The sequence below is a fragment of the Orycteropus afer genome, unplaced genomic scaffold (genome assembly GCF_000298275.1).
Source record: "Orycteropus afer afer isolate SDZICR_OR568_19922 unplaced genomic scaffold, OryAfe1.0 scaffold00709, whole genome shotgun sequence".
Lineage (NCBI taxonomy): Eukaryota > Metazoa > Chordata > Mammalia > Tubulidentata > Orycteropodidae > Orycteropus > Orycteropus afer.
In genome coordinates, this window is record NW_006922296.1 from 529,679 (window position 1) to 543,330 (window position 13,652).

General features: G+C 36.7%; 1 protein-coding gene across 1 annotated transcript in view; it reads right to left on the minus strand.

Annotated features, from left to right (window-relative positions):
* The window catches only part of LOC103211205 (zinc finger protein 33B), a 117,482-nt gene that overhangs the window by 17,510 nt on the left and 86,320 nt on the right, over positions 1-13,652 (minus strand). Inside the window, exons 2-3 of the mRNA XM_042783164.1 lie at positions 5,904-6,048; positions 5,511-5,606 (exon numbers count right to left, since the gene is read on the minus strand). Of these exons, the coding sequence (XP_042639098.1) occupies positions 5,511-5,606; positions 5,904-6,048 (241 nt within the window). The remainder of the gene's footprint in view (positions 1-5,510; positions 5,607-5,903; positions 6,049-13,652) is intronic.

The following is a 13,652-nucleotide window of genomic DNA, read 5'->3' on the forward strand; positions in this document are numbered from 1 at the left end:
ACTTTGAACTTGGACTTAAAGCCCCCAAACTATGAGACAGTAAATTCCTGTTTGTTAAGGCCATCCCATATGTGGTATATTCTTGTCAGAGTGGTACTAGGTAACCAGAACAAATAGCTACCAAAAAGAGAAATTATTTTGGAATGTATTTTACCAGAGACTCAAAAGACCTATACAAAGAAAACTACAAAATATCACTACAGTAAACTATAAGGGATCTATATAAATGGAAGAACCTGCTTTGTTCATGGATAGGAAGACTGAATATTGTGAAAATGCCAGTATTATGATCTACACATTCAATGCAATCCCAATCCAGATGCCATCAACATTTTTTAAGGCTATAGAAAACAGTTATTAATTTCATATGAAAAGGAAAGAGACCTCGGATAAGCAAAGCACTGCTGAAGAAGAAAAACAAAGTGGAAGGTCTCACATTCCCAGATCTCAAACTCTACTATACAGCCACAGTAGTTAAAACAGTGTGATATTGGTACAATGATAGATAGGCTAATGGAACAGAATTGAAAACTCAGAAATAGACATATCCTTCTATAGACAGCTAGCTGATCTTTGACAAAGGACCAAAACCCATTAAATTGGGGAGAGACAGCCTCTGTAATAATGGTGCTGGCAAAATTGAATATCCATTTGCAGAAAAATGAAACAAGACCCAAACCTCATCCCATATACAAAAACAAACTCAAGTTGGATCAAAGACTTAAATGTAAAACCCAAATCATACAGCTCATCAAACACAAAACAGGGGTAAATCTAAAAAAAACCAAACCAAACTCACTGCCATCTAATCAATTACAACTCACAGTGACCCCTCCTTGGGTTTCTGAGGTGGTATCACTATGGAAGTAGATTGCCCAAACTTCCTTCTGAAGAGTGACTGGTGGGGGCAAATCTAAGGGACCTAATTTACAGTATAAATAGACTATCAAGCATAACCCCAAATGTGCAGGCAGTAAAGGAGAAGCTAGATGACTGGGACCTTTTAAAAATTAAATTCCTATGTGCATCGAAAGACTTCTCCAAAAGGGCAGAAGAGAACCTACAGACTGGGAAAAAATATTTTGCTATGACAAATTTGACAAAGGACTTATTGCCAAAATTTGTAGAAAAGTTCAACAGCTCAACACAAAAGGGACAAACAATCCAATTCAAAGATGGGCAAGGGTCATGAACAGACACTTCACTAAAGATGATATACTGGCATCCAACAAACATATGAGGAAATGCTCACAATCATTAGCTATTGTTGTTGTTGTTGTTATGTGCCGTCGAGTCGGCCCCGACTCATAGCGACCCCTCCTTGGGTTTCCGAGGCAGTATCACTACGGAAGTAGGATTGCCCAACCTTCCTTCCAAGGAGTGGCTGGTGGGTTTGAACCGCCAGCCTTCTGGTTAGCAGTCAAGTGCTTTAGCCACTATGCTACCAGCGCTCCCCATTAGCTATTAGAGAGATGCAAATCAAAACATCAATGAGATACCATCTCACCCCAGCAATAATGGCAAAGTTCAACAAGACAGAAAACAACAAATGCTGGCAAGGTTGCAGAGAGATTGGAGCTCTCATACCCTGCTGGTGGGACTGCAAAATGGTACAACCACCATGGAAAATGGTAAGGTGTTTCCTTAAAAAACTGAAAATAGAAATACCATTTGATACAGCAATTACATTACTAGGAAAATACCCTACAGAGGTGAGAGACAGGACATGAATAGACATATGCACAACCATGTTCATCGCAGCACAATTCACAATTCACTATAGCAAAGAGATGGAAACAACCTAGATGCCCATCCGCAGATGAATAGATAACCAAATTTTGATACATTCACAAAATGGTATACTATGCTACACTAAAGAATAATGAAGAATACGTGAATCATCTCACAATGTGGATGAATTTGGGGGACATTATTCTGAGTGAAATGAGTCACTCACAGAAGGACAAATGTTGTATGAGCCCATTATTGTAAAAAGTCAAGAAAGGGTTTAGTTAGAAAAGGGAACTCACTTTGTAGGTTACCAGGGATGGGAGGGAAAAGGAAGGAAAATTTCAGACTAGTTGGAGGTCATGTGTTGATTTGGGTAAGGAGAAGGACTGTATGGGAAGAGCATGTGACCAGCATGATGACATTGGGGAAAGGAAGGACACTGAAACACACACATAAGATAAAGGCAACAGAGGCAAACACTAGTATATGCACAATACTGCATTGCCACTAACACCAAACACCAGACTACAGAAAAATACATAGACAACTGAGAAGATCAGGTGAGGGTCGGCAAACAGGAATTTACCCTAGACCAAGAATAGATTTAGCTGAAGATAATCTTACATAAATACTAGAGATACAAAATTAGCCACAGTCATTATAAAAGCAACAGAAGACAGAGTTGGAGTAACTTCTCAGAGAGAACCAAACACCTTGAGAGAGAGAATCACCAGGCCTGCCGACTCGGGACCATAGTCTCAGGGGACACCAAGCTCAACTGGTACAACACACTGCTAAAAACTCAGTGCCGCTGATGAACTGGTGAAAAACAAGGTTAGAGGAATTGACGGAATGCCCTCTGAGATGTTTCAGCAAATCGATGCAGCACTGGAGCTGCTTACCGGTTTACACCAAGAAATTTTGTAAGACAACTACCTGGCCAACTGACTGGAAGAGATCAGTATTTGTTCCCATTCCAAAGAAAGGTGACAGAAGAGAATGTGGAAATTTTCGAACAATATCATTAATATCACACACAAGTAAAATTTGCTGCAGATAATTAAAAAATGATTGTAGCACTATATTGACAGGGAACTGACGAACATTTAAGCTGATTTAGAAGCGGATGTGGAAGTAGGAGTATCATTGTTGATGTCAGATGATCTTGGATGAAAGCAAAGAATACCAGAAAAGATGTTTAACTGTGTTCTATTGATTATGAAAAGGCACCTGACTGTGTACATCACATCAAATTATGGACAATATTTCAATTAATGTAAATTCCAGAACACATAATTGTACTCATGAGGAACCTGTTCAAACAGAACAAGGGAATACTGCATGGTTTAAAAACAGGAAAGGTATGTATCCTTTCATCATTCTCATTTAATCTGTATGCTGAGCAAATAATTCAAGAGGCTGGACTACATGAAAAAGTTGGTGGCATCAGGATTGGAGACGCCACCAACATGCAGAACCTTGCTTGCTGAAAGTGAAGATGACTTTAAGTACTTACTGATGAAGATCAAAGACTACAGTCTTCAGTATGGATTACACCTCTACATAAAGAAAATAAAAATCTTCACAACTGGACCAATAAGCAACATCACAGTAAATGGAGAAAAGATTGAAGTTGTCAAGGATTTCATTTTACTTGGGTCGACAATGAAAAGCCATAGGAGCAGCAAATCTGCTGCAAAAGACCTCTTAAAAGTGTTAAGAAGAAAAGATGTCACTTTTAAGACTAAGGTGAGCCTGTCCCAAGCGATGGTATTTTCAATTGCCTCCTATGCATGCGAAAGCTGGACCATGAATAAAAAAGATTGAAGATTGCCTTTTCATTGTGGTGTTAGCTAAGAATACTCAAAACATCATGGATTGCCAGAAGAATGAACAAATCTCTCCTGGAAGAAGAGCAGCCGGAATGCTTCTTAGAAGCGAGAATGGCCAGACTTCATCTCACCTACTTTAGTCATGTTGTCAGAAGGGACCATTCTCTGGGGAAGAATATCATGCTTGGTAAAGTAGAAACCAAAAGAAACAAGCTCACTGCCATTGAGTTGGTTCTGAATTATAGCAACTCCCATTGGATTTCCAAGGCTGTAAATCTCTACAGAAGCAGATTGCCCTATCTTCCTTCCACAGAGTAGGTGGTGGGTTTGAACTGCTAACCTGGTTAGCAGCCAAATGCCTAATCTACTACACCACCAGAACTCCTGTGGTAAAGGAGAGGGTCAGTGAAAAAGAGGAAGACACTCAATGAGATAGATTGGCACAGTGGCTGCAACAATGGTGTCAAGCGTAATAGGGATTGTGAGGATGATACAGTATGGAGCAAAATTTCATTTTGTTGTATATGGGTCACTATGAGTTGGAGCTGACTTGACAGCACCTAGTAACAATGCAAGTAGTAAGTTGTTTCTCTGGCTACTTTCAAAATTGTTTTCCTTCTTTTTACTTATCATTACTTTACTTATGATGTGCCTCGCATGTACCTTTAAGTTTATCGTATTTGGTATCACTCAACTTCTGAAATGTGTAGTTTTATGTCTTTTGCTAAATTTGGGAAGTTTTCAGTTATTATTTCTCTGAATACTTTTTAGTCCCACTCTCTTCTCTCTTTCCGGGATTCTGATGATATGAATTATAGCTCTTTTGTTACTATGCCACTTTTAAAATATAGAGGGACTCTAATGACACATTTCATCACCTACATGCTTTCCAATTTTGGCTAAGTGACCACAGTCACTCATAATGAAGACTACAATAATATTCTAAGGAGTACCCTATGTCTTTACTCTCTTCTCAATATTTTTTCTCAATACCAGTGAGAAAGATCTTACAAGACCACACATCAGGTGTTGCTAATTTTCTTTTAAAAAAAAATGCACCAATAAATTAATAAAAAATTAAGTTCCTTAATAAGGTTTATGATAGTCTCATGTTTTAGAATCATCAATGCTTCTGCAACATGTTTCCTGCCCCTCCTGGCAACCACTCCCTTCCAGACATTGTAATATTTTGTTATTACTCAGAAACAACAAACACATTCCCTCCTATGGGATCAGCAGTAGCTGTTATTTTCTGCTGAAAAGAGGCAGAATTCTTATAGCTCACACCTTCTTTCATTCAAATTTTTGCTCTAATGATGGTTTCCTTAATGCTTCCTCTGATTACCATTCTTAAACTAGGTCACCCATATCAATCAAACTCTAACTTCCTTGATAGTTTTAGTCACCAGAGATCATTTAATTTACATAAATATCTGTCTTTGTGTTTTCATTACTTAAAATAAACTTATTTGACACCACTTTCATCACTACTATATCCCTAGCAATAAGAAAAGGGTTGACATACAGTAAGTTATCAAAAAAGTATTTACTGAATGAAAAATTAATATATGAATAAATACCTAACGATAACCAAAACAAACCAAAACCAAACAGAAATGCAGAAAAACAGAGGTAAGGTGGGCCACTGAAATTGCTTGGAGAAATAGAGTGATCAAGACAAAAAAATAGTCAACATGAGATGGGCAAAAATGAACTATGGGCAGATGTAAGAATGATGAATATCCAAAAATATAAATCAAAATGAGAACTTTTTTTGTGAGAGTGTTATCTGGGAGGTATGATTTAGGGACCAGTACTCTCACTCCTTTCCAATGGTTAAGACCTCTAAAGAGATATTCTTGAAAAATGTTTTAAAGTCGCCAACTCCTAGATTAACCACAGAGAAATACTATTCCCAGTTCACCTGTTTACTACATATTAACTAACCTGGGAAGTGATGGCTTGGGAATTCTTCCTCCTCTATCCATGGCTCTTCTCCTTGCTCTAGTCTGAAGATCACCTCTGGTTTGGTAACACAATAACCTGTTAAAGGAAAATAATTTAGGACTTTAACCATGTTTCTAGACTTGAGGGCTCCTGAAGAAGTAGGAAGCTTCTAGAGCTGTCCATTGAAGATGATATTGGAACACTTCATTGGAAAGGTAAACACAAATATCTTCCTGGTGCAAAAAAATGATCAATCAACACTGATTCCTGAATTCCAATTTTATCATTATCTCTAATATCTTAAAATATCATTAACTTCTACAGAGTGTCCATGTGCTCCAATAATTAATAGAGTAAATGAATACTATTTGGAATTACCTATGAAGACCTTACCCACTGAAACAAGGTTGCTGTAGTTCTCCAGCATCACATCTCTATACAGGGACCTCTGAGTAGGGTCCAAGTGTTGCCACTCTTCCTGGGTGAAGCCCACAATCACATCTTTAAATGATACTGATCCCTGGAATTTCTGTTCAATCTGAAAGGTTCAGAATTAGGTACATGTAAAAAAAATATGGTAACTAATCCTTATTGTTCACAGCTTACTAAAAATGATTTACAGAATTTCCATTTTACTTCCTACATTATGGGAAAAAGAAAAATATTAATAGAAATATTTTCCTAACATTTTAAGTCATAAATTCATACTAAAATTGTTTTTATCATATTTTGGAAATAATATGTTTCTAACATTTTAAGTCATAAATTCATGCTAAAATTTTTTTTATCATATTTTGGAAATATTCCTGTTGTTGGGAATAATAAGATAAATAATAAAGTCTTCTATATCAAGGAGCTTATAATTTTGTAGGAAAACACATAAAGTAGTATGTTACAAGAGCTATGGTGAAAAATAAATACATGACAGGCTTAAGTTATAAATGTGGCACAAAGGTAGTTCCATTTTGGACTTCACTGGAGAAGTACAGCAGTGACTGAAGAGTAAACTGTGCTCTTCATGAACACAGGGTGATGGCATAAACAAAGGCATGGAGGCTCTAATACACATGAAAAATCAGGGACAACAGCACATGAGGAGTTGAGAATATGGCTTGGAGCTGTGATGACATAAAAGGCTATGAAGATATTCTGAGAATGAATTACAGAGTAATTTTAGACCAATAATTACCTAAGTATCTGATCCCTCATCACTTTCAAGAATATTTTAGAGCATTAAAGAAGACTATATATAAAACATATGTTATACAAATATGATGTAAATATATGTATTATGAATTTTAATTTTATTCTTATATAAATTTTAGAATATAGACAGTGTAATGTTTTATTTTAGATTGAAATAATCATTCTAGGTTCATACCCCTTATTCAGAGATAATAATTAGGATATGTAGAGTGATAAGGGAAAATTTTTGAAAATACTACACTGGAAGTATCTATAAAACATACGGAAGATGTCTGAATGGATGGTTTTGTACATCCTCTAGGGTGCAAGCTCCTATTTTAGGGATCACTGCTATGGAAAAAAGGAGAGCCAAAGAATATATATGAGCATATACTGAAATTATATCACCATATGCAGAATCAGTTCTCTTGAAAAAGTGACAGAAAGGCTAAAGGCTAAAGCAAAACCACTTACATAAACTACTGTAGTTGAAATAGAAAAAAAAAAAATAGGGCAATGATACTATGAGATTTCTAGCAACAGAACATATCAATTCATTGGACATAAGAAAGTGTTTCCCCAGGCTATCTACAAAAACAGATAGTACACTCACAAAGTGAGACCAGGAAACTAGGGTGAAAATAGGGCACAATATATTAGCAAGCTAGAACTTAAATATACTGGATGTGAAGCATAATGTTGGAGACACAGGATGAAAATAAAGATTTGATGATATAGTAATTTGGTGGCAACTGAAGTCATCAAGAATGAATCAGGTCCCACTGGGCCTGTGGGCTGGGTTCCATGGTCACAGGGGATATCAAGCTCAGTTGGCACAACATGGTATACAAAAATATTGTTCTACATCTTGCTTCAGTGAGTAACAAGTAGGGTTTTAGAAGCTTGCAAGCAGCCATCTAAGTGGCAACTACTGGTCTCTCCTCATCCAGAACAAAGAAGAGTGAAGAAAATCAAAGACACATGGAAATAGTCCAGAGGACTAATGGACCATAAGAACATCAACCTATATGACTCTGAGACCAGAACAACTAGATGGTGCCCAGTTACCAATGCCAGCCACTTGGAAAAGGATCAAAATTGGTGATCCTGTATAGAGTGGGAGAAAAATGTGGAACAAAACTCAAAATCATAAAAAAGACCAGGTTTACTGCTCTGATAGGACTGGCGAAATCCCCAAGTATGGTCCTGAGACACTCTTTGGGCCTGGAACTGATCTCACTACTCTCAGCGAAACAATAGACAGGAATGCAACCAGAACACCTATACCAGGTGGATGCACTACTTAGAACAATCAACCATGGAAGATCAGAAGGGTATCATTTGCACAGGGGAAAATGTAGGGAGGTAGCAATGCGTAGGCAAGAAGCACACAGGTAAAGGGTCCCACAGGGAAGACATGGGAGGTGAGATATTACACAGTAAGGAATGTAACCAGAATCACAAAATAAAATGTGTATATGAGCTATTGAACGTAAAATGAATCTGTTTTGTAAACTTTCACCCAAATCATAATAAAAATTTGAAAAAAAAAAAAAAAAGAATGACTCAGAAAGCTCTTAAAGAAGTGACAGACGTAGGAAAGAAAATTATCAAGAAAGGAATTTGAGAGAATTTTTTTTAAATTGCCTTGCATGAAGACAAGAAAGAATTTTCTGAAAGGCAAAAGTAAGAATGAATAGTTTTTTAAAATTAAGAAATGATCACATGATCAAATGAGTAAACAAAACAGCATTATAAAGACTCTAGGTAAACTGTTGTTGTTGTTACGTGCCATCAAGTCGGCCCCTACTCATAGTGACCCCTCCTTGGGTTTCTGAGGCAGTATCACTACAGAAGTAGATTGCCCCACCTTCCTTCCGAGGAGTGGCTGGTGGGTTTGAACCACCAGCCTTCTGGTTAGCAGTCAAATGCCTTAGGCACTATGCTACCAGAGCTCCCCTAGGTAAACTAGGAATGAGTTATTAAAAAAAAACAACCTTAATGTCTTAGGCTGGGTTCTCTAAAGAAGCAGAATTAGTGAAATTTACATACACACACACACAATATACACAGACACACAGACTTAACCACTGCTGTGATTGCTATTTTATGTAAGTCAGAGAGAGAGAGAGAGGGAGAGGGAGAGAGATTTATCTCAAGGAAATGGCTCATGTGGTTGTAGAGGCTGGAAATTCCCAAGTCCGTGGGTCAGACATCAAGCTGGAGGCTTCCTGACTCACATAGTTGCAAGGATTGATGAACCTAGAATCAGCAAGTAATACAGCAGGCTGCTAGCTTCAGAGGCTGATGAATCCAAGATCAGCAGGTAAGATGAAAGGGCTCATAGTATATGAAGGCAACAATCCCAAGACCAGCAGGCAATATGGCAGGTCACTGGTTCAAGTCCAAGAACCAGAGGTCAGATCATGACCAGCCAAATGCAGGTTCTATATCAGTAAAATGCCACTGAGCTTTGCCAGAGCTCGTCCATATATAGGAAACAGGCAAAACTCGAAAGGAAACTCCCTTTCAATTGACTGGCTGCTTATAGTATATCTCATCATAGAATCACATTACATCAAATTTCATCATGGGGAATGATTACATCATAAGTGCTAAACCACTTGGAATCATGGTCCAGTCAACTTGACAAACAACCATAGCATTCACAGGATACCACTTGTCAATTTACCCCCTGAACACATTTCCTTAAAATATACATAATTTCTAAATAAAGACAATTATAAAGTAATACTGAGAGTAGTAGTTCTAGGGAAACAAAACCATAAGTTTGAGTTTTCTAATTTGATTATCAAGTCTGATTAGTCATAAAGGTACTGATGACTGCCTCCATTAGTAAAGAGGGTGCTGCTAATCCATGGTGTGACATGGTAATATCAATACACAAAACAGCACCACCAACTGATCAATTATTGGTGAGAAGTATGGCTCTGATGGATCACATTTGCAATTCTGTCAAAAGGGGATATATAAAGAAGCTGGTTGGTTCCTCCTATTACACTAGACAAAGCAGTAAAAGAAAGAGATGAGCTCAGAGCTTTAAAGTCACAGCTCAAGCACTGCCTAAAACACCTCAGTGTTTCCACTTGTGCCCTGAAAGAAAGCCTTATTTCTTGTAGTAACAGAGCTTATATTGCTATGAGAATTTTCCAAGGAGGTTAAAACTTCCTCCTGAGTAGGTATCAAAAGTCTGAAAAACTTTCCCAGAGGCGTAGCCAGAAACATGAACATGTATTCAGAAGAGAAACAAAGAGAATCAGGAGAGAAAGGATTTAAAAGATAAAGAAAGTAGGCTTACAAATATTTCTCGCTTCTAGTGATTCAGTGTCCAGCAGGCCAGAATGGATCCAAGATGACTAATAACCCCCTACCATTTTGCGGGGACACTCATACCTGAGTTTAAAGAATTGGGGATGGCGGCTACGTGACTGGCTTCAGACTTGGTGGCACCAGCCCCAATCAGGAAGAGGCCGCAGGCAGTGCCCAAGACTGCTACCTGTGTATGCTCTGATAAGACTGGGCCATATAGCAAGTTTTATTGCTTAAAACTGTTCTAAGGAAGGTTAATACATTACAGAGAAGGTGGTTAATACCTGACAGCAGGGAGCAGGGGAATACATAACAGGGAGGGAGAGGGAAGATGGTAGTTCTTGCAAGAATGGCTAAACAAGATGGAATCTGAGAGCCATTTTGGGGGGATTACAGTTACTGACCATACAACTGCCAACCACCAGAGGAGTTGCCAATGTCAAATGTTTTCAAAAGGCAAAGTGAGGACACTGATCAGGAAGAAATGGGATCTTGAAACTTGGGATAGGGACACATGGGCATATAATAAGGAAGCTAGGGACAATGAGACCCTAAATTCTGTTAAAACACTTTTCAATGGAAACTACTTAAGTCAGAAAACACTGGGCAAAAATTTGAACAGGGGATTTAAAATCAGAAAATTCAAGTCGAATGACATTGTTATAGAGCTAAATAAAAATGCCAGCAAAGAATTCTATACCCCCCAAAAAAAACATTCTTCTAAAATGAATATATGTTCCAGATAATAAGAGTTCAAAAATTTGTCAACAGCACTAATGGACAAGAAATATTATATTTCTTCAGGCTGAAACAAAGTGATACCTGAGAGAAGCATAAAACTTCAGGAAGAAATAAAGAAAACTGAAAAAGAAATTCAAACCAATAATAATGTTTTCTGGAATTTGTGAAACACCTCAAGTATATCACAACACAGGCAGAGGAAAGGGGTAAATGAAATTAAACTGTTTTAAGGTTATTTCACTGTCTCAAGTGGAAAAGTAGTAATTTAGATTAGATAGAAGTGTGTTAATGCATACTGTAATAGAATAAACACTGAAAAAAACAAAACGGTATAATTAAAAAGCTGTTAAAGACAAAGTCAGAAGCCAGATACCATCTGACTTCAAGATTTAACTATAAAGCGATCAAGATAGTGTGTATTGGTGAAAGAACATACAACTAGATCAGTGGAACTGATCAATAGACCCATACCAAAACAGTAAACTGATCTTTGACAAAGGAGCAAATGCAAATTAATGGAGAAAAGATAGTCTTTTTAACAAATGGTGCTAAAAGAACTTGACATCCCCACATAAAACAAATGAAGCTACACAGACATTATACCTTTCACAAAATAACTCAAAATAGATGACAAAGCTAATTAAGTTCAAAGCCATACAACTTACAGGCATAAAATGGCAGAATAGGAAGCTCTCTAGAAAATAACTACCAAACTGGAAAGAGCAGTTGTTGTTGTTGTTACATGCCATCGAGTCATATCCGACTCATAGAGACCCCTCCTTGGGTTTCTGAGGCAGTATCACTATGGAAGCAGATTGCCCAACCTTCCTTCCCAGGAGTGGCTGGCGGGTTTGAACCACAGCCTTCTGGTCAGCAGTCAAATGCTTAGGCACTACACCACCAGAGCTCTTTTTTAGGGGGAAAAAAAAATTATATCCAAAGTAATAAGATAGAAGGACATATTGCAGACCAGACATTAACAAATTAAAATATATAGTTCACATAATAGAAATATAAAGTCAAGGGTATTTTTTAAAACTTGAAAGTTTTAGTAAGCTTGACGGTGCCCAACAAGACTGATCAAGATACACAGAGGAAGCCCATTCACTGATACCGGGCACAGACCTCCTCCAAAAAAACCCAAATCCACTCTCATTGAGTCAATTCCAACTAATAGCAACTCCCACTGGGTTTGCAAGGCTATATGTCTTTACTGAAGCAGAGTGCCTCATCTTCCTCCTGTGGAGTGGCTTGTGGGTTTTGAATCAACAACACCTTATGGTTAGTAGCCAAATGACTTACCACTAAACCACCAGAGCTCCTTAAAGACCTCCTAGTCAATGAAAATATAATGAAGAAGATATGCCAACAAATTTTAAAATTTAGAAAACAAGAACAAAGTCATTCAAAAACATAACTCGACATAACTTAAAAAAATTAAAAGCAATAAAAAAATTTAATGTTCCATATCCATTAAGGAAATTAAAACCTTCCCATGAAGAAAACTTCTGGTATAGATGGCTTCGTAGGCAGAAAGGAATAACACCAAAAATAAAACAAAATCTTGCAGAGAAAATATAGATTCCTGTTATAAATTCAGCATAACCTTAAGAATAAAACTTGACAGAAATACACCAAGAAAAATATTACAGGTTAATCTCTCTCATAGATATAGATGCAAAAACCCCTAAACAACATATTAACAAACTAAATCCAGCAATATATAAAATGGATAATATATGATGACCAAGTTGAGTTTATTTCAGGAATACCAAGCTAGTTTTTACATTTGAAAAATCAATTAATGTAATTCAATAAGTAAGAAAATAAAGGGCAGAAATCATATGAAAACCTTAATAACCCACTGATGTTCAGTTGAATCTGACTCACAGTGACCTTACAGGATAGATCAGAACTTCCCCATAGGATGTCCAAGGCTGTAAATCTTTACAGAAGCAGACTGACACATCTTTCTCCTATGGAATGGCTGGTGAGTTCAAACAACTGACCTTCTGGTTAGCAGCTGAACATTTTAATTATGGTGCTACCAGGGCTTACTGATAATCTCAATAGATGCAGAAAAAACATTTAATAAAATTTTAAAGGTATTCATGATAAAAACTTTACATAACTAGGAATAGAATGAGCCATCCTTGATGTGAAAAGAAATACAAAAAAATATACTGCAAAGATAATATGCTGAGAGGAAACCTTTCCCTTTGAGAACAGAATCAAGACAAAGGATGCTTACTCTCACTACTTAGTATTACATATTGTAGGGGCCGACTCGACGGCACATAACAACAACAACAACAACAACAACTCAGTATTATATATTGGAGGACCTAGTAGTGTTAATAAAAAAAATTAAAAGACATAAGAATTGGAAAACATAAGTAAAAGTGGCAATTATTCTCAGATTTTTTTATTTGTACATACAGAAATCTAATGTACAGGTAAATTATTCAATTTAATAAATTTATGTAGAAAATTTATTGGATATGAAGTAAATATATAAAAATCAATTTTATTTCTACATATGAGCAAGAAGCCATTAGAAAGTGCAATTAACAAAAATTCCAACAACACAGAAATGACTCTAACAATAGGTGTGCAAGAACTTTGTATAAAAAAATTTAAAAATTACTAAATTGAAGCCTTACTCATTGAAGTCTGTAGGAATTATACCATGTTAATGAATTAGAAGACTCAGTATCATAAAGGTAATTATTGGACTCAAATTTATAGATTAAATTCAAAGTCAAAGAAAGTACCAGCAGGTTATTTTGTGAATACTAATAATATTTATGAATAGCAAAGAAACACTGTTTGGTACATTACTGCGCAACTTTAGGAATAGTCTGTTTAGGCTAAAAGGCTCGCAAA